This window comes from Nyctereutes procyonoides, unplaced genomic scaffold (assembly GCF_905146905.1).
Source record: "Nyctereutes procyonoides isolate TBG_1078 unplaced genomic scaffold, NYPRO_anot_genome, whole genome shotgun sequence".
Taxonomy (NCBI): Eukaryota; Metazoa; Chordata; class Mammalia; order Carnivora; family Canidae; genus Nyctereutes; species Nyctereutes procyonoides.
Window position 1 is genome coordinate 1,157,185 of NW_026575037.1, and position 24,951 is coordinate 1,182,135.

The 24,951-nt window shown below is 37.3% G+C and overlaps 1 protein-coding gene across 1 annotated transcript; it reads left to right on the forward strand.

Annotated features, from left to right (window-relative positions):
* The first annotated feature begins 13,990 nt into the window (after nucleotides 1-13,990).
* On the forward strand, nucleotides 13,991-14,404 carry LOC129506074 (U1 small nuclear ribonucleoprotein C-like). Its single transcript, XM_055319542.1, has one exon. It carries the CDS (start codon nucleotides 13,991-13,993, stop codon nucleotides 14,402-14,404), a length of 414 nt encoding a protein of 137 aa, XP_055175517.1.
* Nucleotides 14,405-24,951: the final 10,547 nt, after the last annotated feature.

A 24,951-nucleotide genomic window follows, 5' to 3' on the forward strand; every position in this document is an offset into this window, starting at 1 on the left:
TATAAATGATTATGAGAATACACAGATTAATGAAAGCATAATCATTATAAATTAAATGCATGGGTCTCTGTAAAATTATGGCATTCTGCTCCCAGAAGGAAATCACTATCCATGTCATGAAAATAAATTTCAATTTTCGCTTTCCACTGTTATCTAAAGGTTTTACATGTCAAAATTTCACTTTTTAAAAATAAATAAATTTTGGTTTGAGTAGGAGTGAAGGATTGAAGACTTCTGTGAATATATGACAACAAAACCCAGTGAAATTTGGATTTTTATCATTATTAATATTATTGACATGAAGAAATGTGGGTTATATCAGTGCCCACAATTTAGTGACTGGCACTTAGTAAAAGGTCATCAAAAGCAGATTATGTTGAAAATAAATGAAATAAGAGAATGTAACTCTTTTGTGGTGTTGACCTTGTGGGACTCTAGAAGCTAGGAAACTACTAGTCTCTTCGCTGCTCTGTTTGTCCTTCCTTCTTTGCTTCTTTATAGTGGGCGTGGTTATAAGATCATGTTTTACATTTATGTGGATGCAATTTATTATTTATTGATAATTTTTCTTTCTTTGGTGGAGAGTTAGGTACTGGATGGAAAAGTAATATTGAATATTATATCATATTATAGGAGATACGATTTAAGATACTCCTGAGTTAAGCACTTACAATTTTATAAAGGGATAACATTTTAACTTGGCTCAACAGTGGCCAGATGTGAACATTAACGTAAAAGCTGGATGTCATATGGGCTCTAGAGTATACCACTGGGGTCAAATTTTGGCTCTAAATATACTAAACCATAGACACGTTATTTAACTTCTTGAAGCCTTAATTTACTTATTTGTAAAACTGAATAACACCAGTATCTGCCTTTAGAGGTGGTTGTGAGTCTTGCTCCATATAAGCACAAAAAACATGTTCCAAACAATTAGCTATATACCCTCATTCTTTAATTTCCTAGAAAATCAGAGTTCTTTTGGATTCTCTAGATATTTGTGGCTATTTAGATGTTAATAGACTACAGAAAAGAGGAGAGCCATGCAAAGAAGTGAGAGTCTGGGGACAATGATAATCCCAGGGTTGCTTTATAAATTCTTCATAGCAGGGGATCCCTGGGTGGCTCAGTGGTTCAACTCCGCAGTTCGGCCCAGGGCATGATCCTGGGGTCGTGGGATCGAGTCCCACGTTGTGCTTCCTGCATGGAGCCAGCTTCTCCCTCTGCCTGTGTCTCTGCCTCTCACTCTCTGTGTCTCTCATGAATAAATAAATAAAAGAAATCTTAAAAAAAAAAAAAGATTCTTCATAGCAGGAGGTACAGAGAAGATTTAAAAGCAGCACAAGTCTTTTGGATCAAAATGAAGGGCTTGGTTTGGACCAGTTGTTGGTCTTTTCAATAAAAGGAACTTCCATGGCAAAGAGCGCTCTCTGAATGCCTGCCAAAGTTGAGATAGCACTGACTGCAGAACTCCCTTGAGTAGAAGCAGAAGCGCTTCTTTGTGAGGTGGTCAATGCCTCCCTGACCACCATTTTTTTTTTAATTGCAGTTCTTACCTCCTCCTTTCTATAAAACCCTGCATTCTCAATCCTTCATTCCTTGCTCTGTTTTGTTCCCTTAAACCTTATTTTCTAAACTATTCTATATTTTTCTTAACTGAGTGTTCATTATTTAAAGTCAGTCCTTCTTCACTTGAAGTTACACAGGACAGAGAAATATGTCTGGTATTTTTTTTTCTTTTTCTCTTTCTTTCTTTCTTTTTTTTTTTACCAATATATCTCTAAAGCCTAGAACAGTGCCTTAAATACTGGTTGATGAATGAATGAATGAATGAATGAATGATTCATTGGATGGATGAAACATGGGAAGTGGAACGGTTTGACATGATTTTTCACTTTTTAATTACTTAGACCACTCATGCTTTTGAGACCCACCCTGACAGTAGCTCATTAAGAGAGAAAGAAGAGGACCGAAGTAAACAAACAGAGAAGGGCAAGAAGCTCGCTCTATCATGCTTTCAGTCTAATTTGAAAGCTGCTGGTTGGATTTAGAAGGAAAAGCCTTTGCATCTCAGCTTTCCCCTTCCCCAGTCCCTAGGCCTTAGCAGTGTAAAAAGGACTTTGGCAGATCTCTGAATCTCTGTTTGTGGGCTGTACCCAAAGAGATGTACAAGAACCTGTGGGAAGCAGACCTGAGGGCAAATTCCTCTCAGTCACACCTCTTTCTCTGCGTGAGGATTGGCGTAAGGAGTGTTAGTCTTTCTATCTCATTGAACAGAGATGTGTGGGCACCTCTACCGGACAAGTTCAGATACTCAGAGTTCTGTCTTAGCATGCTTTATTCATTGACTCTATCAACCTATCAGTAGGTTTCAACTGAAGTTTCATTTGTGGTAAGTGCTGATGATAAAGCCTAGGATAGTTCATCTAGTTGTTTCCAGAAGATGGGGCATACCCGCCACTGACCAGTGGAAAACCCATAGCCAGGAAACAGTTTTTTATAAGGTATGTGGTTCTAAACTAACCAACACTCTGACTAAATCTTCATCTATCTAGCTAGATGACTAATAAATAAACCACTTATGATAGCCAGAATAGAGCTGTGTAGACGGTAATAATTTAGACACATATTATGAATGCTATTAACCCAAGAGCCATATACAAGCTAGCCCCTGATTATCTCTGCAGCTCTATTTCCTTCTAGTCCCTAAATCACTAGCAGCACACACACACACAGCAGTCTGTCTCTGCCTTTCATTGTTTTAACTTCTGTTTTGAATATCTTCTTTTCCTGTCAGCCTATCAATCCTTGATATTTTTATGACCTAGCTTAATTCCTCAATAGTGCATGGTTTCATTCTGGTAACTCCGGTTTCTCATACCTCACTTTCTTCTGAACAACACTTAGGCCCACATCCCAAAGCCTTAAACTTAACAGTCTCGCCTGCTCCAGGTTTGTAGCGATGGTGTGATAACTGACTAGCACTGTGACGCTGGACAGGTCACAGAGCCTCTCTCAGTTGCTTTTTTTTCTTCTGTATTTCTCCTCCTTGGTGCCAGTTTCCTCCATTTCAGTCCTATACTAGAATAATTGTGCTGAAAAAAATAAAAGTGATCATGTCATTCCTCATCTTAAAAAGCTTCTGTTTTCCCCCTGTTGCCTCTGGGATAGAATCCGAACAGTTTTAGCTTAGCAGTCAGGACTCTTCAAAATCTCACACAAACCTACCTTTTCACTTCCTCCCCACCCATAGCCTGTCTTTTATATTTTGTTCTTCGAAATAAAACTTTCTTCTCTGAAGTTTCTTCTCTCTGTGATATCCTACCCTTATCCACCCACTCCCCATCTTTACCTATTCATCTCTTAGAGCTCTAATTCAAAGGTTGCCCTCTCAATATTTATACTTCTTTGTTCATATGACTAATTACAATATCTAACAGCACTTAGCCCATAACACTCCATTAATTTATCAGACATTTATTGGACATCTGATATGTCTCAGAGACCAGTGCTGGTTACTGAAGACACTGATATGAAAAATATCTCAAAAAACTCAGGGAACTTTCAGTCTAGTGGAGAAAAATGACAAATAATAAATAATCACAATGCCATCAAGATAAAACCAATGCTATACATATGCATAGAATGCTATAAGCATATGGAGGAAGGCTGTAAACCGATTTTGAATGCAAAATGATGACATTAGGAAAGTTTACCTTGATGAAATGATCATTATTAACATGTCTGTTTCCCAATTCAATAAGGGCAGGTACCATATCTTAATCATTTTGTGTCCCCCATGACTAACAGGGTACCTGAAAACATGGCTTACTGAATGAATAAATGAATTAATTGTAAATAAAGGAGGTTGAACCAAAGGAGCTTGAAGTAAGTTTCAAAGTCTAAAATCAGGGATCCCTGGGTGGCGCAGCAGTTTGGTGCCTGCCTTTGGCCCAGGGCGCGATCCTGGAGACCCGGGATCGAATCCCGCGTCAGACTCCCGGTGCATGGAGCCTGCTTCTCCCTCTGCCTGTATCTCTGCCTCTCTCTCTCTCTCTCTCTGTGACTATCATAAATAAATAAAAATAAAAAAAAAACAAAGTCTAAAATCATGAAAGCCATCTTTGTGGAAGTCACTAATATATTATGAAGATATGTTTTAAGCTTTAGAGATTAAAATCAAATAATATTGATTAACGAAAATTAGGCTTCTAGAACACATTTTCCCCTCCACCTTCAAAGAAGGCTTGAAAATAAGGATAGCATGGCTTTAACCCAGTGATGGAGAATTGAAAGGCAGAACAGATCCAGGGGGCTTGGAAGTAACTTGATAAAAAAAGAAAGTAAAGGAAAGAGAAAGGAAAAAAGACATCAGTCTTGTGAAACTTATTAAATTCTTCTCTACTTCTTTTAAGGACATAGGGTGACATCAGACCTTGGGATTATATAATCCTAACTTTCAAGTTATAGAAATACGGGAGTAGAGCATTACCACAAGGAAATACAGACAAATCCAAAAGGTAGGACATTATATAAATCAACTTACATCATTTCATCTGAAAGTCAATTTCATAAAAACAAAACCACACTAAAATGGCGTGAGACTTTTCTAAGAGATTAAATTCTAGTCAAAGGAAATTTAGAGACAACTGGAGCAGTTTGAATATTGATGAGATAGAAGAGGATACTAAGGAATTACAGTTAATGTTTTCTTATGTTGTTTATGTAGGAGAATGTTCTTACTTTTAGGAAATACCAGCAGAGTACATTAGGATAAAATGTTAAGATGAATTTACTTCCAGATGTATTCAGGAGAGACAGAAAAGACAGAGGAAAATAAAAACAGATAAACAAGTTTTCCAAAATGTGAACTATTGTATTTAACAGTGACTGAACTAATTTATCATTTCATTGATATATATATGAAAATTTGTCATAATTAAAATATGAGGCAAAAAGAAAAAAATAATAAAGGGAATTTCTTAATAAAAAAAAAGAAGAAAGAAAGTTTAAAAAAAAAAGAAAGAAAAGGAAAGGAAACCAAATAGCCCACAGCCGCAGACTAATCCACTGAGCTTTAGAGCATAGTAACTCTGGTAGCCAAAGTTCAAACCTCTGGGGCTCCTTCTGGCACTAAGTCAAAATGACAGTTTTGTGGCAGGGACTACATTGAGAAAGTTCTGTGGAATTTCAAGGACATAAACTGTGAAGCCTGAATTACAAATATATATCTCTGATTCTGTAGGCTAAGGCTAACAAGGGAGACTTCAAGTATGTATGTGCTTTTTATACAAATTGCATGTCAGATATATTTATTATACAATATTTTATATTAGTCAAACTTGCTAATACAACTTTGTGAAAGAGTGTTTATCCTAAAGTTAAAAAATTCCTAGGAGTCCTGAAAAATTAGGGAGGCAAGATAGAGCAGCCAGCAGTATTCATGAAAACACAATTACCTTGAAAAAGTTATAGAAATATGTTTGAAAGTGATTTAATCTGTGCTCCCAGAACCTAAGCAAAATGAAGTACACTTAATGGGAATTAAGCAGTGGGCCCTAATATTCTTTTTCTATGTTCTTTCATTTGTTTGTTGTTTTCCCCTAAGAAGGCTAATTGCCTTCTAAGGCAATTGGTTAATCACCCTCGTGATTTCTTATCCTGGAAATGAAGAGTTGTGGGTATGAACTTCCCATTGCTCCCTTGCATGCTAGAGGATGCTCCACCCTAGAATACTCCATTTGACTCTAGGATGGCTTTGCTAAAATGAATTTGGAAACTTCACTCTCACAGGAAGCCATCCAGACTCACTGTTCACTAGACATATCCTCCAGAACTGAGGCTTATTTGGTCTGCCCAGTTTAGTCAATGTTCCAGCTAGTTAGAGAACATATATTCCATCTGGAAAAAATTACCATGAAAGCTTTCCTCACACCAAAAATACATGTGGTCCCTTATTAGAATTCTGTCTTGAGAAAATGTAAGATCAATACATACTTTTGAAATTTGAATGTTCAGGCAAGAGATTAATGCCCACACAAGCTAATCCAGGAATTAAATCAGGAAGTTAATTCTCTCCCTTGCAAGTTAACCCTCCTTTCATTTCAAACTTATTATCAGGGTCAAAATATTTGGGGTTCTGTATCATAGAAAAGTCAAATACATGAGCTTCTGATATCCAGGGATGTTTGTCTCTTAAGACTCTTCTGGCCCCAAATTTTGTATCTAGTTGACAGTATGGTTGCTGCATATTTCAGACAGCTTATTTATTCTTAGTCCCTAGAATAGGGAACAGACCCTATGAAAAAAACGTGTGTCCAGCACACTTACACAGGTTGTTACATTGGTTTTCAGTCTGGCCTTGCCATTTGTCTCTGACAGCCAGCTCCCTAATTTGAAATCTGAGAGCTGGCCAGACTTCTAAGAACTTCCCTGGGGCTCAAGGCAGGGAAAATAATATTCCTAATTTGCAAATGGCTTCATTTGATTGCACAGTGGCTAAGAATTACTGGCACCATAGGGGCTCTTCAGCTTTGCTACGATCAGAAAGGAAAAGATGAATAACCATGTCGAAGTCCCTGAAGGTTGGTCCTCCAAGTAAAACTCAAAGATGTTTTCATTGAGCTTTCCCAATCCCAATCCACTACCCTTGAGCAGCTCATTTTCATGGCTTTCTTAAATTCCTTTATTCTCCTTTCCTGCTTCCAAGGGGATAGACTGAGTTCTCTTCTACTACTTTAAATGCTGTATATTCTACTTCCTTCTTATAAAATCCAAACGTATGTTTATAACCCCTTTTTGGTTGCCTAATGATATCAATACTTTTATCTTGCCTTAAAAAAACATTTTACTATGTGTTGTCTCCATAGTCATGCATACATGTTTAAATTTGAGTTCTGGGTTAGATACTTCCCTTTCTGTTTTTATTTGGTTCTAGCTTTTTAAAAAAGGGAATAAACTTCACTAAGATATTTGGCCATTTTTTTAAATAATAATGTATTTTTTTTTCATTTATTCATGAGAGACACACACAGAGAGAGGCAGAGACACAGGCAGAGGGAGAAGCAGGCTCCATGCAAGGAGCCCGATGTGGGACTCGATCCCAGGTCTCCAGGATCACACCCCGGGCTGCAGGCAGCGCTAAACCGCTGTGCCACCAGGGCTGCCCTATTTGGCCATTCTTATATTCTTATCTCTTATAGCAGCTCCTGGGTGTGTTTCTCTTATTTAGAACTTTCTCCAAGAGTATAGTCAATATAATATCTCTATGAGGCATACCTGAGGCTGTGTATGCCTAAGACTATTTGCTTAAGCCATTTTTTAAAATTTTATTTATTTATTTATTTATTTATTTATTTATTTATTTATTTATTTATTTATTTATGATAGTCACACAGAGAGAGAGAGAGAGAGGCAGAGACACAGGCAGAGGGAGAAGCAGGCTCCATGCACCGGGAGCCCGACATGGGATTCGATCCTCGGTCTCCAGGGCCAAAGACAGGCGCCAAACCGCTGCGCCACCCAGGGATCCCCTTAAGCCATTTTTTTTAATGAAAATGTAACTGGATACAAAATTCTTAGTTCAGAGGCCTTTTCCCTCAATATGTCAAAAATAGAATTTTGTTATCTCTTTGCATCCACTACTCCTGTTGAGAATTCTGACCACATCCTTAGGAAGGAATTCATGCTCTTTTCTTGACCATGATACATCCAAGGGCTCCTTGTCTCCTCAAATGGATTGGGCTGCCAGTATGATCCATGTTATTAGTTACTTAGCCAAAGCTTTGCTCTCACGCAAATCCCTCCACATATGTTAAATGCCTATTTTGGCAGCTAAATACTCTGGTGAGCCCTTAGTGTGTGAAAGTTTAAGCTTGTCAAAATAAGCTCAAGTGAGAGAAATTGATGGGCAGAGTTTGCTAATATAATGTCAGAAAGCAGCAAATGGTTCACATCCAAATCACAGTCATAACATCTAAAACACTTGACTTCTATTTCAATTTTCTCCCTGAAGCCAATCTCAAGAAGCAGGCTGTAGTGATACATAAGAAACACAACTAATTTTCAAAAAGTTTTGTTTTCTTTCCTGTAAAATTATATGGACTTTGAATAAGGAATGTGGATGTTGTGACGCAAGTCAATGACTACTGTCAACAACTTCAATAGTAGGAAGCCCTAGCAATATAATCAAAATACTCTTCATTCATTCATTTACTTTTTTATTCATTCTATATGCTCATTAAAAGCATTCTTGAGTCCTTGCTACATGTCAAGCTCTGTGTTGACCATGTATCAGGCATATGAATGAGCGATTGCCCATGTGGAGCTAACCAAACGGTGGAGGAAATAGGTATCCGTTCAAGAGTGTCCCAGACAAATGCAAGATCACACATAAGAGGAGAGACGATTGAAGGAGCAATTATTGTGCTCTTCAAATATATTAAAGGAATGTGATATGGTCAGGTTGCCTTGTGGAAATGAGGACTATCTGAGATTTGAAGGATGACCAGGAGCTAAAAACACAAAGATGAAGAGGGAAGAGTGTTTCAGGCAGAGGGAACAGCATGTGAAAAGAATGTGGCTGGCAGGTTGGCTGAGAATCCAATGGAAGCCAAGGTGGCCAAAACACAGAATTCACCAGGCAACATCATGTGATACAAAGATGGGGAAATGGGTTGGATTCACAATGTATGTGACTTCCTTTTTTTTTTTTTTTTTTTAAGATTTTACTTATTTATTCATGAGATACAGAGAGAGAGAGAGAGAGAGAGAGAGAGAGAGAGGCAGGGACATAGGCAAAGGGAAAAGCAGGCACCATGCAGGAAGCCCAATGTGGGACTTGATCCCAGGACTCCAGGATCATGCCCTGAGCCAAAGTCAGACGCTCAACAGCTGAGCCAGCCAGGCAGGCATCCCTGTGTGTGACGTCCTAAGCCTTGGGGATTTCCATCTTTAGCCTGGGAGCAAGGGAAAGCTTAGAAGTTTCTAAGCCTGGGTATGGAGGTGGTATGATCATGTTGCATGTGGAAAATTTTCCTTTGGCCAGAACGTGAGGGTGTATTACTGTGGGAAAGGATCATGAACTGTAGCAGCTGAATAACACTTCCAGGAATTGGAAATGTGTAATTGTGTGTCTAAGTAGAAGCAAAGCTTTCTCACATGTGTCCATTTAGCCTGCTTTGGAATATTATGTCCAATGTGCAAGAGTACAGAGACAATTTCCTTTCCCTACTTCTGTTATACAATTTTGGAAATTTGTAATTATACTGACTTCTAGAATAGATCAATCAATCCACTATTATATATACAGAGATATGAGCAGGTCTTTTTAAACAGGTTTCCTGCGGTTGATCATCTGAAAACTGATGGCATTGTTTCTCGTGATTCCCTGATGCAGTGTAAACAGTTACACAGTGCATCAGAATTATCTGGAGGACTAGTGGAAACACACTACTGGGCCCCACTCTCAGTTTATGATTCAGTTTCTAGGATGAGGGACCAATAATTTGCCTTTTCAATGAGATCTCAGGTGATGCTGATGATCCTAATCCAGGAATCATGTTTTGAGAACCACTGCCCCAGTGCATCAGACCCGCGTATGGCTGCACATTAAAATCACCTGGGGAGTTTTAACAATAACAACTTAGGGGTCCCTCAGACCAACTAAGTCAGAATATCCAAAATGATGGTGACATCTACACATTAGACTGAGAAACACTGATCTGGTGCCTTAGATATTTAATATTAAGCCTGAAGTTGCATTACTTTGTCTCTCTTTTCCCTTTATTTCCAAACAACTCATTAAGGCCCAAACTTAAAGAAATTAGGAGCTTTTCAAGAGAAATAATTTTGAGATACATACTATTTATAGAATATTTATCTTTCTTTTCTGTATGTGCAACTGTTTACACATTTATTTACAAAATAGGATCATACTATTCATAGTATTTTTTAATATATATTTTAAAATATTTTGTTCATTTATTTGAGAGAGAGAGGGAGAAAGCATGAACTGGGCTCAGGGCAAAGGGAGAGGGAGAAGCAGACTTCCCACTGAGCAGGAAGCCCAACATGGGTCTTGATACCAGGACCCTGAGATCATGACCTGAGCCAAAGACAAATGCTTAACTGACTGAGCCACCTCATTGCCCCTTTAATATGTTTTTAAATATGTTTTTCCTGCTCATTAATATACCTTGAACAGATGCTCACATTTTCATATTAATGAATATATTTTTAAAAACTTTTAATGCTGATGTATTATCTCATTGTGTGAAAAGCAGTTCTAATGATATCTTTAAAAACTCCTAGAATAAGAATTACTGGATAAATGGAATTCGTGTTTTAAGATTTTCAGTACATATTACCAAATTGTATACAAAATGTATACAAATTTGTACTCTCATATATGAGTCTCCACTTCCTCATACTTTAACCAACCTTTATAATTATTATTAAATCCATTTTCTAATTCAATACTTGAAAAATTATATTATTAAAAAAATTTTAAGTTTATCTGAGTTTACCTTTAAAGGCCTACTAGTCAACATCCACCTTTTTCTCAATCAGCGTGGTTAATGAAAACTTATATGCTACATGTGAACATCACTTGGATCTTTAAATTACCACTTTTGTGCACATCTTGTGACACTGGGGGGTATTGAAGCCCAGATAATCTTTTAGTTGTCTATATCATTTTCCTATCTTCTACCATCAAAATGAAAGTCTTGAAATGCCTGTTCCCCAAAAGATATTATCATCTAGATGTGTGTGTGTGTGTGTGTGTGCGTGTGTGTGTGTGTGTGTGTGTTTTCGGTTATGACTCATGTCTTTGGAGATGAATAGCACTAGCTTCAGTAACCTAGGTGCTGATGAAACCTATTACATAATTTCCTATAGTGTGGATTGCGGTCAGCAGGGCAGGATTTCTCCTCTATTCCCTGCTCCAACTTCTTCCCACAAAATGCAGAGCTTTCTCCCTACCATTCTAGATGCTCCCACAACCAGATTCCACCTCCTTTGAATTTGTACCTGCTATGGGGGGGAGGGGGAAAACACTTCTCTTCCTACATGGCCTTGGTATGCCCAAGAGAGAATACCTCTGTTGCTACATCACACCGTTAAGGACCATGTAAGCAAGCTTCACATAGCCCAGAGGGTGTTCTTTGGCAGATGTAGCTCTGGAAGTTGGCTTGGCTTCAAAAGAAAGAGGGCTTGGTCTATGCTGCATAATTAGTAATTTCTAAATCAATACAAAGGGAAAGCCTCTCACAGGGGCAAGCTGCATTGCAGCCTCAGAACAAGCTGAATGACTCATTTGGGTGTATGACATTACCTTGAACATTCTTGCGTGTGTTAACTTTATACCAGCTCAATTAAAAGCATTTAAATGATGGCATTTAAGCCAAAAACCATATATGTAATATATATATAAATATATAATATGTATATAATATATAATATATATAATATTTTCATACCTGAAGAAACTATCAGGTTGGAATAATCCAGAATTTGCATTGGCACAGCCCTTGTCTTCTCTCTGAAATATGCCTTCTCAACTCAAATGGTGCTTCTTTTCATAAAATATAAGGGAGGAGTTGGTCACAATTTCCCATTTCCACATGGAACCCATGTTTCAGCATCTTTGATTCTTAAGAAAACCACTCTATAATTACCACAAATCTATTTTGCTGTAGTTTATCTCCTGGCTGTCACACCACCATGATTGAAAGAGTCAATCAAAATTACATGCAGACATCTAGAAAAGTGATCAACATCATAGGCACATACCCCTACTCTAATCTACAGGAAAGCATCATGACTCATCGGCTCCTGTGGAAGAAATTTCAATCCTTCCTACTTTAAGGTCTTGTGTCTTTAGACCTTCACGTTAATGTTGTGGGAAGAAATGAAAAAGTTGTCCCTACTCCATTTCCCCAAATCTTCTAAAAACCCTTCTGTATTGATGTCTGTCTTACATACAATGAAGTGCACAGATCTTAACCATTCAGTGTTTAAGCATGACCCTGACCAAAATTAGAATATTACTAGTCCTCAGGAGATGCTCCTTTATATTCCTTTTTAGTCTCTATCTTCTCAAAGGCAATATCGATTTTATACTCAAACACCATAGACTAATTTTGCCCATTTTTAAGTGTTATATAATAATGGAATGATGAAGTATACATTCTTGTGTGTCTAACTTTTTTCATGCAATATTATCTCTGTGAGATTAATCTATATTGTTAAGAGTAGCAGTAGTTAGTTGTTCTTCATTTCTAATATTCCATTGTACAAACATACAACAGTTTATTTGTCCATTCTATGGATGGATATTTGGGTGGTTTCCAATTTTTTTACTGTCACGAATAAAACAACTATGAATATTCTTGTATATGTTTTATTGCACATAAGCATGCATTTCTATTGGTATATACAGCCAGGAGGGGAATTGTTATGTCATAGGGTCATATAGCTCAGAAGATACATATTTTCCAAAGTAGATTTACCAATTTACATAGCCACCAAAGATGTAAATCTCTGTACTCTCACCAACAGTGGGTGGTGTTGTCCTTTCAATTTAATCCAATCTGATGTGATGTATCTCATTATGGGGTATATCTGCATTTTCTTGAAAACTAGTAGCTAAGACTTTCACCTTTCTTTCTTTCTTTCTTTCTTTCTTTCTTTCTTTCTTTCTTTCTTTTATCATAATGGCCTATATCATATATTAAATTTCCTTATACATTTATTATTTTTTTGAGATTTGTATCCCATTAATCTCAGCCTATTCATGAATGAATATAACACTATTTTAGTTTCTACTTTGTTCTATATGCCCCATGCTGTACTTTTCATCTCTATGACTTACTAGTTTCTATGTCTTAATCCTCTTCACCTATTTTGCCCATGTCCCCCACCTCCTCTTAGGCAACCACCAGTTCTCTGTATTTAAGAATCTGTTTGTTTTTGTTTATTTTGTTTTTTAGATTCCACATATCATATGGTATTTGTCTTTCTCTATCTGACTTTGCATAATATGTTTTAGTCCATCCACGTTGTCACAAATGGGAAGATTTCATTCCTTTTTATGGATGAGTAATATTCCATTGTGTGTGTGTGTGTGTGTGTGTGTGTGTGTATATATATATCACATACTCATTCATTTATCAATGGACACTTGGATTATATCCTATATATGCACAAGATATATTCACCCCTGTGTTTACTGCAGCATTACAACAGCCAAGATATGGAAGAAGCCTAAGTGTCCCATTACTGCTTATATAACTCTAATCAGGCTTTTACATACATCAGTCCAGTGGAACTGCTGTTGTCAAGTAACAAATGGCCTCCATGTTGGCAAATCACTTCTTAGTTCTTATCTCATCCTCTTGATCTCAAAACCACACATCCCTTGTTTTCTTCCTACATTCTTTCTCTGTCTTTTATGTCAGAACAAGTGCCCTGTTGATTTCAACTGCTCCTCTGACTCCAACCTCCTTATTTCCTTCTCCTACTTTGTTTCTCTATATTGATTATAACCATTTATAGTAGTATATGATACGCCAATATTTATTGTTTCACTCCCACTACAGTAAGAGATGAAAACTCCATGAAGCCAGGATTTTTGTCTCTTTTGTTTCCTGGTATATTTCCTACACCTAGAACAGTCCCTGTCGTATAGCAAGAACTCAATAAATGATGAATAATTGAGTGATTGAATGAATGCAACAATAGGAGAAAAATGGCTAGAGTAGTGGGAAAATATATTCTGCCAAGAAATATTTAATGAATGACTACTACAGACATAGCCCTACTTGGACCTAGCACTCTAAACTTTATATGACTTGCAAACACCAGAGTTCACGTTTTAAAGGCAGGTGCCCTTTATTTTATGAGTACCACATATGTAGGTAGAGAGGAAATCAAATCTTTGAAAACATTTGACATTGGGGATGGAGTGGCCAATGGCCTACAGAGCAACATGCCTAAGTTTTATTGTGACTACTGTGACACATACCTCACCTATGACTCTCCATCTGTGAGAAAGACACACTGCAGTGGTAGGAAACACAAAGAGAATGTGAAAGACTACTATCAGAAATGGATGGAAGAGCAAGCTCAGAGCCTGATCGACAAAACAACCACTGCATTTCAACAAGGAAAGATACCTCCTACTCCATTCTCTGCTCCTCCTTCTGCAGGGACAATGGTCCCACCTCCCCCCAGTCTCCCGGGTCCTCCTCGCCCTGATATGATGCCAGCCCCCCATATGGGGGGCCCTCCCATGACGCCAATGATGGGCCCTCCTCCTCCTGGGATGATGCCAGTGGGACCTGCTCCTGGAATGAAGCCACCTATGGGAGGCCATATGCCAATGAGCCTGGGCCCCCAATGATGAGACCTCCTGCTCGTCCCATGATGGTGCCCACTTGGCCAGGAGTGACTCGACCAGACAGATAAGGAGAGTCAGGAACCTCTTTATATTCATTTTATATTACTTGTTCTACTTCACCAGGAGATCATGGTGCTGTGACTCTGGGTGTTTTCTAATAGCATGACAAGGAAGACTTGCTTCCCCTTCCTATCAAAGAGAGAATAGTTTTTGCAGGGGAGTAGTGGGACAAAAAAAAAAAAGGCAATTTTCATTTGTATTGTGAAATGTTAAAATAAAATTGTCAACTGTTTTAGTTATATATAAAAAAAAACACATTTGGCTTTGTTTTTTTGTGGCAAGTGTTAAGATTTCTTAAAAGAAAGCATCCAAAATAATTGTGTAATCAGCTTACACTGTAATCTAAACAGAGGAAGGATGTGGTTTGGCACAAATCACTTCATCCACTTCTACCAGGAGCTTCCTCAGAACTCTACAACTGTTGAAATAGTAGCTAAGGTGTATCAGCTACCAATCTGGACTAAACTCTAGGTTACATAACAAAGGTAGTTAGTAAGCTTAGACTAAAATCTCTGTGTCCAGAGAAGACATTCAAACTGAAAATTAGCACAAGAAAAGGGCAAAGTCAACAAGCTTGGTAGTTTCTGTCACAAAACAAAAATCTCTGGGCTTTGGCCCAGGGAAGAGCAAGGGAGTAGACAATAGGTGAGAGATGTGGGTTCATGGGAGGTCAAAAACAAGGTGGAAGGCACACAGAATTTGTAAGCTTGGTAGTACTTAGTATGCATTTTACATTCTGGGATCTACAGCCTGGATCTCTTAAAGGTATTTGTGGTATCAGGTGCCATGTCAACTGGATGCTACTCACAGAAGTGTATTTCTAAATTTTCAAGTTTTAGCAGCCTAAATTTGAAGACCAAGAACAGAGTAAGTGATATGGAAGGCTTTGCTGTAAGAATTGGAGACTATATCCAAAATATGCTGAGTTTCTTTCTCAGATTCCTGGCCACTGGACAAATTTTACAAAGGTGGTAGATAGCTGGTAGCCCAAGTCCTCTTCCTCTAAAAGTACAAGAAGACATTTTGGGTAATAAACCACTACATGACTATTTCTATTCTTGGGTTACTGACTACATTTTCCCCTGTATGATGGATGGATATATGTCCTGTTTTAATTCTTCCTTCTAGGTTATAATTATAAGGAGTATAGTCGCTATAGGTTACTTATCTCTAAATCTTTTCTTCTACCAGAATAAAGGCTGTAGTTTACTCATCTCTAAATCATCTCCCTACCACTACCTCTACCTACTCCAGTGTCTTGAACATGGCAGGAACTCAATAAATACAGTTGAATTGAATGGAGTTTCCCTCAAATGTGTGAGAAGTCAAATTACCTTTATGGCATACTGAAACTCTCCTATAGTGTGATTTTTCTCCCTTCTACACAACCGGACCAAACCGGTTTGCCCACACTTCCTGCCTGGGTAACTAGAGGTAAACTTTTTGCTGACTTTAAGTATTTGTCATAAACTCATAAGAGATAAGATCCTTGCATTTGCAATCCCCACAAGATTAATGAAAATAAATTAATAATAATAAACATGGGTTTATTGATGATTGATAAATGAATTTGGAAATACTTGGGGAGTAAACATAGCCAGAGTATGTTCTGCAAACCTCAAACATCTCTCTACAAACATGAACAGTATTCTGCTTTGAAAACAACCATGAGGATACATTGTGGTTATTTGGTAATGGTTCACTACATTTGGCTGAGATTAGTCAATTCCTTCCCAAGTCACAGGGGAGAGAACAATGGTAGGTCACCATGCAATGTAGCTGAACCAGAGCTATTAATTCCTCAGTCATTTCTCAGCTGTGAGTCAGTAGTACTGAGTTCATGGCCTGTTCAAGGAGAGAGCATTGGGTAAAACCCTGGAGTGTGACTTTACTGTTGTCATTTTCAGCTCCCAGCAATACTTACCAACATATGTGATGTCAGATACTGTCCAGTGGAATATGATTTCCTATCTACTTATAATCTCTCTTCTTCCTTAAAGACAATTCCATTTCTTTTTTAAATGCCTGCATACCTCTATTTTATCAAGGGCATTTGGTAAGAAGAGAGTGGTGAAGAAGGAGGAATAGACAGAAAGGAAGCTTAGATATTAAGAAGGCTCTATAAAATAATGGAGTCTCACCTGGTCAGGAAATGATTGAAAACAATTATGTGGAATGATTTTGCCTTTCTTTGGAATTTCAACAACTGAGGCTTTTTCTTACATAGGTTGCTGGGAATTTTTTTCCTGTCGTATGGAATAAGCAAAACCATCTTTATTAAACTCTAAGGATGAACACAGAGATGGTTAACTTTATGTGTCAACATGAATATGTCACAGTATCTAGATATTTGGTCAGACACCATTCTAGGTGTCCTTGTGAGACTGTTTTAGATGATATTAGTATTTAAATCAGTAGACTTTAAGTAAAGCAGAGTATGGATTATCTTCCATAAGGTGGATAGGCCTTATCAAATCAATTGAAGTCCTTGAGAGAAAAAGACTTACCTCTCCCGAAACAGGACTGCCTTTTGACATGAGCTGCAACATCAACTCTTCCCTGGGTCTCCAGCCTACTGGCCTACCCTGCTAGCCTCTATAATCAAACTTGCTAGCCTCTGAAATTACATGTACCAATTTCATAAAATAAATTTTTCAGATAGATAAAGATTATAGACATATATAGATACACACACGTATTTTATTAGTTCTGTTTCTTTAGAGAATAATGACCAATACAAATACATACCCAAATGTTAGCATTGGGCTTCTTAGGGCCAACAATACAGGTATTCAATATGAATCAAAGACTGAATAAACTTCAGGTTGCTCAGAAGCCATTACCTTGATTCTAAAAGGAAATCCTAGTCTGTTGAGTATTATTTCCTAAAATGACACTTTCCCTGGGGAAACTTCTCCTGAGCACTCACTGCTCCAGTTGATAGTAGGAAGTCACTTATAGCGATCTCTGATCCTAGACCCCTTTCTGTATATGGCTCTCCTCTCTCATCTGATTTTTGAGATACTTTTTGCATTCAGCTTTTTCAATGTGGACATTCTGTTCCACATGACCTATGTTTTCAATCAAGATATTAAACAAATACCAAAGAAAATTTTTAAAAAGTTATGTAGGAAGGATGTTTGTTTTTCCTGTTTACATTTCCCCAAAGAAATCAATCCATCTGCTTGATAATGAGTATCTGTCTACTTGTGTCAGAAGCAGCTGCTATTTTCTCGTAAAATCTGTTAGGTGAACAATTTATTTCCCTTTTCTAGAATTTTAAACTACTGGAAAGTCACTTTTCTTTGCTTGGCTACCAAAATGAGAAAACAGATGCAATTTACATGAAACAAAGCATGAAGTTACATTTTACTAGGAGTTTTTTTTTCAAACCTTCAAATGAATTGTGAACCAGGAACATGCCACAGCATTTTTGAGGCTGTTTCTGCCTGATAACAAAATATTCTATTAACTCGATTTAAATTTAGGCTGTATTGCTATGTTTAGTCTATCTTGTTATGTTTAATCTTGGCAATGATCACCAAAAAGTATGATTGTGTTCACACTGAACTAACTGATTTGCTTGGAAATTGTGTTGTTTTGTGTTATGTGGCAAATTTATGAACTAATTTTGCACTTTGTTTCATGTTTTACTTTCATAATTGAGGTTCTATTGCTCAATAATTTTAATGATATCAGTAATACTTAAATAGTGGTTCTTTGAGCCTGTTTGTCTGTATTCCTTCCTTCTTTTTTGTTTTTTCTTTTCTTTTGGAATTGACATATACTCTCAGTTAAGGAACTAGAGTTTGAAGAAGAGTCTCGTAGCAGGCCAGAATATATAAAATTCAATCTTGAACAGCCTCTTCCAAAAAGAACATTCTGTGATTCCATTCTGTGTTCCTACCTGGTTCCATGTCTCTAGATAGATAGATAGATGATAGATAGATAGATGGATAGATAGATAGATAGATAGATACAGATACATAGATTGAGTTTATCATACTCCTCAGAATGCGCACTATTGTTATAGTTCCATACTAGTCTCTTGCTTAATTTCTTTCACTCTTTCATTCTTTTTTCTTTACCACTCCTTGTCTCCACCTCCACACACCACATCAAGTATTCTAATGTGTTTAACTGTATTCTTTTGTGTTTGTTCTTACAAAATATGCATTTTATGTGCATTAATTTTAAATTTCTGCAAATGCGATCATTTATAGATTTCACTCCTATTTCTATCTTTTGTTGTTAAAAATTCATCCATAAATATTTAGCATTCATTTATGGAGCTGTGGACATATGTGGTCTATTATTTCTCTTACTACATAGTCCTTTATGTAGGACTTCACTTTTAAACTATCTTTTTTGGTAGGACTGGACACTAGGATTGCCTCTAAGACTATGATGAGTTTCCTTGAAAAATGTTCTATTATGGAACTGTATAAGAATGTCTTTGGATAGGTTATTCAGAAATATATGATTACTGGGTCATAAAGTATGGGGATATTTATTTGAACTAAGTTTTGCTAAAGAGTTCTCTATCAGTTTCTACTCTCCAGGAAAGATATCCACTTATCTCCATCAACATTTGGCAATGAACAGCTTTCTCTAATTTTTTTTCAGTTAAACAAGTGTAAAATAACGTATTATTGTTGATTAATTTGCATTTTCTCTGATTACTAGTGTATTTGAATAGCTTTTTTTTTTTTTTAATTTTAGAGAGGGCATGGGAGGATGGGCAGAAGATGAGGGAGAGTCAGGGAATCTCAAGTAGGCTCCACTCCCAGCACAGAGCTCAACACAGGGCAGGGATCCATCTCACAACCCTGAGATCACAATTTGAGCCAAAATCAAGAGTTGGACACTTAACTGACTGAGTCACCCAGACACCCCTTGAGCACCTTTTCATTAGCTTGTTAGCCTTTGGGTTTCCTCTTTGTAAATTACCCAATCATATGCTTAGCCCATCTTTTGATTGAAGATTCCTGTCTTGTTGATTTTCATATGTTGCTTATATATAATATTAGTCTTTTGTGGTTTTAGATATTTAAACATCTCCCGGTATGTAACCTGTCAACTTTATATATGCTAATTTCTGATAACTTGTCTTGTTATTAGAGACAGAGAGAAAACATGAGCATTTTTCATTTGGTTATTAGTGATGAAGAAATGTGCAAAGTAATCTTAAATACAGCAAACACATTGAACTCTTAATAGCTCAAAGAATTGGTCTGAACCTCTGTTGGTTTCTCTAGATAAATAATTATATCTGGTGATTTTTATCTCTTTTCTTCCAATCCTTGAACTTACTTCTTTTTCTTTCCAAGTAACATTCATCAGCATATCTAGTACTATGTGAATTAGTAAGTGTATCCTTCTATTATTCCCTGTCTTTAAAAGAATGCATCTTAGTTTTCTTCATTAACCACAATATGTGTTCTAGGTTTTTTGTGTGTAACTTTTATGTAAGGAATTTCCTGGCTATTCCTAGTTTTCTCGGGGTTGTTTTGTTTTGTTTTCTCTCAGTGTAAATAAGTGCTGAATCATCCTCATGTGCTTTTGGAGTCTAACTACCCCAAGTTCATAAAATGTGTTGGTCAATACTACTCTTATCCTGTTATCTGGGACAGCATAAATAAGTTAGAAATTAAATGGAGAATCAAGGTTCTTTTTTAAGATAGACATTCTGCAAACCCAGGAAAGACATAGACTACTACATTCCCAGTTAGAAAATATTTGTCTTGTTCAAACTCAGCCATGGTTCTGTTTGGTGTCTTCTACCTTGGTAGGAGGATGCCTGGTCTTTTTAGCTATGGCTTTGAACCAAGAGGACTCTTAACTAAAGGAGGAATTTGCTTCTACTTTTCAAACTCAGTTTCAGTTCTCAATGAGCAGAAGCAATAGAGAGGGATTCTAAAGCTACCTCTTATGAAGTAATTATTTTTGCTTCTTTGTTGTTCATGAACTTAATTACCCTGAGGACCAAAGGTAAAAGGAAGAGATGAGCATGTAAGGAAAAACATTGTGCTAAATTGGACCTGGCAAAATGCCATCACAAGGAAGACAGCTTTAATGTTTCCCTCAGCCTAAGTTTTAGACAGGCTTCCCCCTAACTCTGTGCTCTAATCTTTTTCTTAGAGATTCTACTTTAGAAAACTTGTAATGGTAAATTCTTTCTATGGCCCTTTGAGATGTAATTCTTTTTGAATGCTTCTTACTAGTTTTGTAACCTAAAACTGTCTTTCTCAAGAAGGCAGGAGCAGTCCCTTTGAAATATAATCATCAAGGGACATAGCACCGTATTTAGTCTCTGTGGGAAAGTAGGAGCCTAACGTTAGTGGGTGACTTGCTCCAAGTTGCAAAATTATCTCGGCATGACATAAGAGAAATTTACTTTTCCTTTGGATAAAGTCAATTAGCATGTGTGGCTCACCTATGATTTCCCCCTAACATCCTCTAGTACTTCACTGACAACCATCAAAATATCTTGGAAAAGAGGTTTTATATAGAGAAGCATGTGCATGAAAAAGAAAAATAGAGGCATCTTCAACCTTCCATGCATCTGGAATATTCTCATCTGACCCCGGTTACTCCACTTCCCACCCACTACAGAAATCCCTACCCATCTTTCCAAAATTAGTTCACACATCTTGTCTTCTGTAAAGCCTTCCTAGAAACCCTACATCTGATGTTAATCTACCCTGTTTATACCTCTATCACATCATTGCCTACCATATTGTAATTATTTCTTTGTATGTCTGTCTCCATGAAGTCGGGGACTGTATTTCATTTAGCTCTTCAGCCTAAACACTTGTCATAATACTTGACACATAACAGATATTCAATAAATATTGTTGAGTGATAGGTTTTTTTATATCCTGCTTTTCAACCTAAAGAGCAATTAGGTTTGAGGTATGTGCTTAGGATTTTATAATTAGGCTTGTATTACAGAGTTATTTGCCTATTACTATTTCTCTGTCCAGGAGAAAGTACCTAACACAATTTAACATTGTATGTGGAACTCCACCACTATACCTACATCCAATATGACACCATTGAAAATCATTCCTGCTCAGCAGTTAGTGGGAGACTGAGAGTTATGAATTCCGAATGGCCTTCAGTCACTTAAAATAAAAAAATCAAAATATGACCAATTTTTATTCAGGAGACTAACATGTTTTGGGTTGTTTCATCATTAATGAGATTGGTTTGCCTTAATGGAGGTAATTTATTGAGCAATTGTCTGGGAAAAGGCAACAGTCAGAAGGCAGAAACATTTCATTTGTTGTATGTCATTCTCTTTTCCCCATTTTTTTCCCACAGGAAACACCAAGAATAGATAGCTCAGATGGATTTTACCACAGCACTCACAAGGCCAAATCAAGAGTTAAGGCTTTTTAGAAGTGTTGTTTTGCTTTTGTCTCCTGTTTGCTGTCAGTCCACTGCTACAACAGGAACTATAATCAAGTACTTGCTAAATTAGTACCTATGAACCCAGGCATTAGGAATTCAAAGAGCACAATATGATCTCTGTCCTATCAGAGCTGAGAAATCCATAGGAAAGACCAATGAAGAGAGAAACTATGCTGTTCTCTGCTTCCAGAGATTCTGATCTTCCAGGTTTCTTCTTTGCATGATATTCAGGATCCTATTTGCAAGAATTTTCAGATTCCTCATTGTGATATTGAGGTTGCAAAAAGAAATCCCAAAAGGAGTTAGGATTTCAGCAGTTCTGAAGATGAAGCTCAACCTGTAGATTCTAGTTTAAAAGGTCATGTTGAACTAGGGGTGGTGGAGGGGGAGGAGGGCGGGGTTGGGGGTGAATGGGTGACGGGCACTGAGGGAGACACTTGACGGGATGAGCACTGGGTGTTATTCTGTATGTTGGTAAATTGAACACCAATAAAAATTAATTTATTAAAAAAAAAAAGGTCATGTTAAATCCCTGTGCTCACCTAAACCTGCACCCTACACTTGATGAACTGAGGTAACACCTTTCTTACACGTGCATTTATGAATTGGGGCTCATTCTCCCATTCGGCAATCTGAAGCTAAATAAAAGCTGTGAGCTGGGGATCCCTGGGTGGCTCAGCGGTTTGGCGCCTGCCTTTGGCCCAGGGTGCGATCCTGGAGTCCAGGGATCGAGTCCCGCGTCGGGCTCCCGGCATGGAGCCTGATTGTCCCTCTTCTCTGCCTCTCTTTCTCTCTATGTCTATCATAAATAAATAAATAAATCTTCTTTAAAAAAGCTGTGAGCTGATTGACAGTAATGTGGAGGTTAATTTGGGAGTGCCTAGGTTTAGCTCAAGGCTGCCATGTAATCTGATATTTTCTGGATTTGAGTTTACCTCCACCCCTTTCCTCTCCTACTTCTACCCTCCAGGTAACTCATTTACATCACAACGGAAGTGTGAAAAGGAGGGGTAAGGCTGAAGAAAGAGTTTCTTTAGGTCATTGCCAGCCCTACTGAGGCAATAAATCAGGGTAGGTTTCTTAATATCCAAAGAATCTATCCTGCCAGTTGCCCAGCTTGTCTCAGGTGGCTAGACCAGTGGATGGAAACTGGTGGTGTTTCTTGAAATGGTTCAGGGTTCCCTGAGCACGAGAGAGACAAAAAAATGGGGTAGAAGAGACCAGTCCCATTGGCAAGAGGGAAAACAATCAAGTATGCTGTTTAAATATTGTGCCTGTAAAATTCCCATAGTCTATTGTTTTTTTGGGTTTCAATGAGAAACAAAAGAACATAAAAGTGTACATAAAAGAACTTGGAAAAATATTATGCCTATAGGTGGAAGGTAATGTTACTTTTATCTTGTGTTTATTTGGCAATCCCCCATTGTCATTAGTTCTCAATATAGAAATTATTTTTGCTCCACATCATATATGAGAACAGTAAAAGTTAAACTTAATAACATGCTGAAGGTCAAGTATGTGATGATTTTCTCCTTGTTCCTCATCTCTGACTCCCACACTCAACAAATATTCAGTAAGCCCTAATTCTGTACAAAGCACTGATACCTTTAAAAGTATTTATCAATTGAATTTGGTCCTGTGATTACATGGTAATTTTTTTTCTTTTCCCTTGGACAACCCTTTCAGCCACTTCTAAACAGAAGGCTAAGAAATGCTTTCCTACAGTCACATAGCATGTCAGGAAAGACTTGGAATGTGAACCCAGTCAGTCCCCTTGACTCCCCTCTGGACCAGGTCATGCTGCTGCTTATTGTGACCTTAAATCATCAAAATCCTTTTGCTCTTCTAACAAATGCATCCACCTTAACAAATTTGGCTATCATTTGTTTTTTTCCTCTTTCTTCCATGCCTTTCTTTTTTTCTCTTTTCTTTCAGGTAAAGCAGATTTGAATATCATCAGCCAAATTAAGAAAAATCCTCTTTTATCTAATTCATAAGCTCAAGAGAGAAATCGAATAAATGTACTTACAGTCTTATTACTGCCCTTTTAAAATCCAATTGTTGAAAACTAATATAAAGTAAAAACTTGAAAGAAAGCTTTAAAAAAATGGTAGCTTGCATTTTCTTGAACATCATTTTGTGGAGGAGTTGCAACCATTCTCTAAAATTAATGACTCACTGTTATACATATTACACTTAACACATCACAAAATACTTTTAGAAACATCCCATTTGAAAAAAAAAAAAACATCCCATTTGAAAACTTTATATAACCTTTGGAAAATGAAAGCCAAAGGATTAATGCTCTTCGTTTTGCAGGCGATATAACAGATGCAGTGAGTTTAGCAATGATCTAAGATCACTCAAGTTCTATTTGGCAAATCCAAGTTTTCTTATACTACTAATGCATTTTCCTAGAATGCTTCTTTAAGAGAAATTTAGTTGTGTTAAGCAAAATTAAACTTGTTTATAAATCACACAAAGCTGAGCTATGTGATACAGACACAAGTACTTTCATGTACCATTTTCTCATCATAGATACAGACTAGGCCAATCACAAGCAAAAATGAAATGTCTAGTAAGTTTTTCATTTGGGATTGTATTATTCTCCTTCATCCTTTCCCCTTCATCCAGCCTTGTCCCTTTAGACATTCTTTGGCCTTCTGCTTGCTTCATACTTCTCCACCTATCCAAAAAGAAAACAAAAAACAAAACCACATTTTAAAGATCAACATGTTATCCTTCTGGTTGTATAAGGGACATAAATATATGCCCAGTCAGGAAGGATAACCCCCATGTGATCCTAAAGAGGTAGCTATCTTTTTCCCTTTGGATGAATTTTTTTTTTAAAGATTTTATTTATTTATTCATGAAAAACACACTGAGAGAGAGAGAGGCAGAGACACAGGCAGAGGCAGAAGCAGGCTCTATGCAGGGAGCCTGAGGTGGGACTCGATCCCGGGTCTCAGGATCACACCCTGGGCTGCAGGCAGCACTAAACTGCTGCGTCACCGGGGCTGCCCCCTTTGGATGAATTGTTACACATATGTATCTATGTGTGCACATGTCAAGAG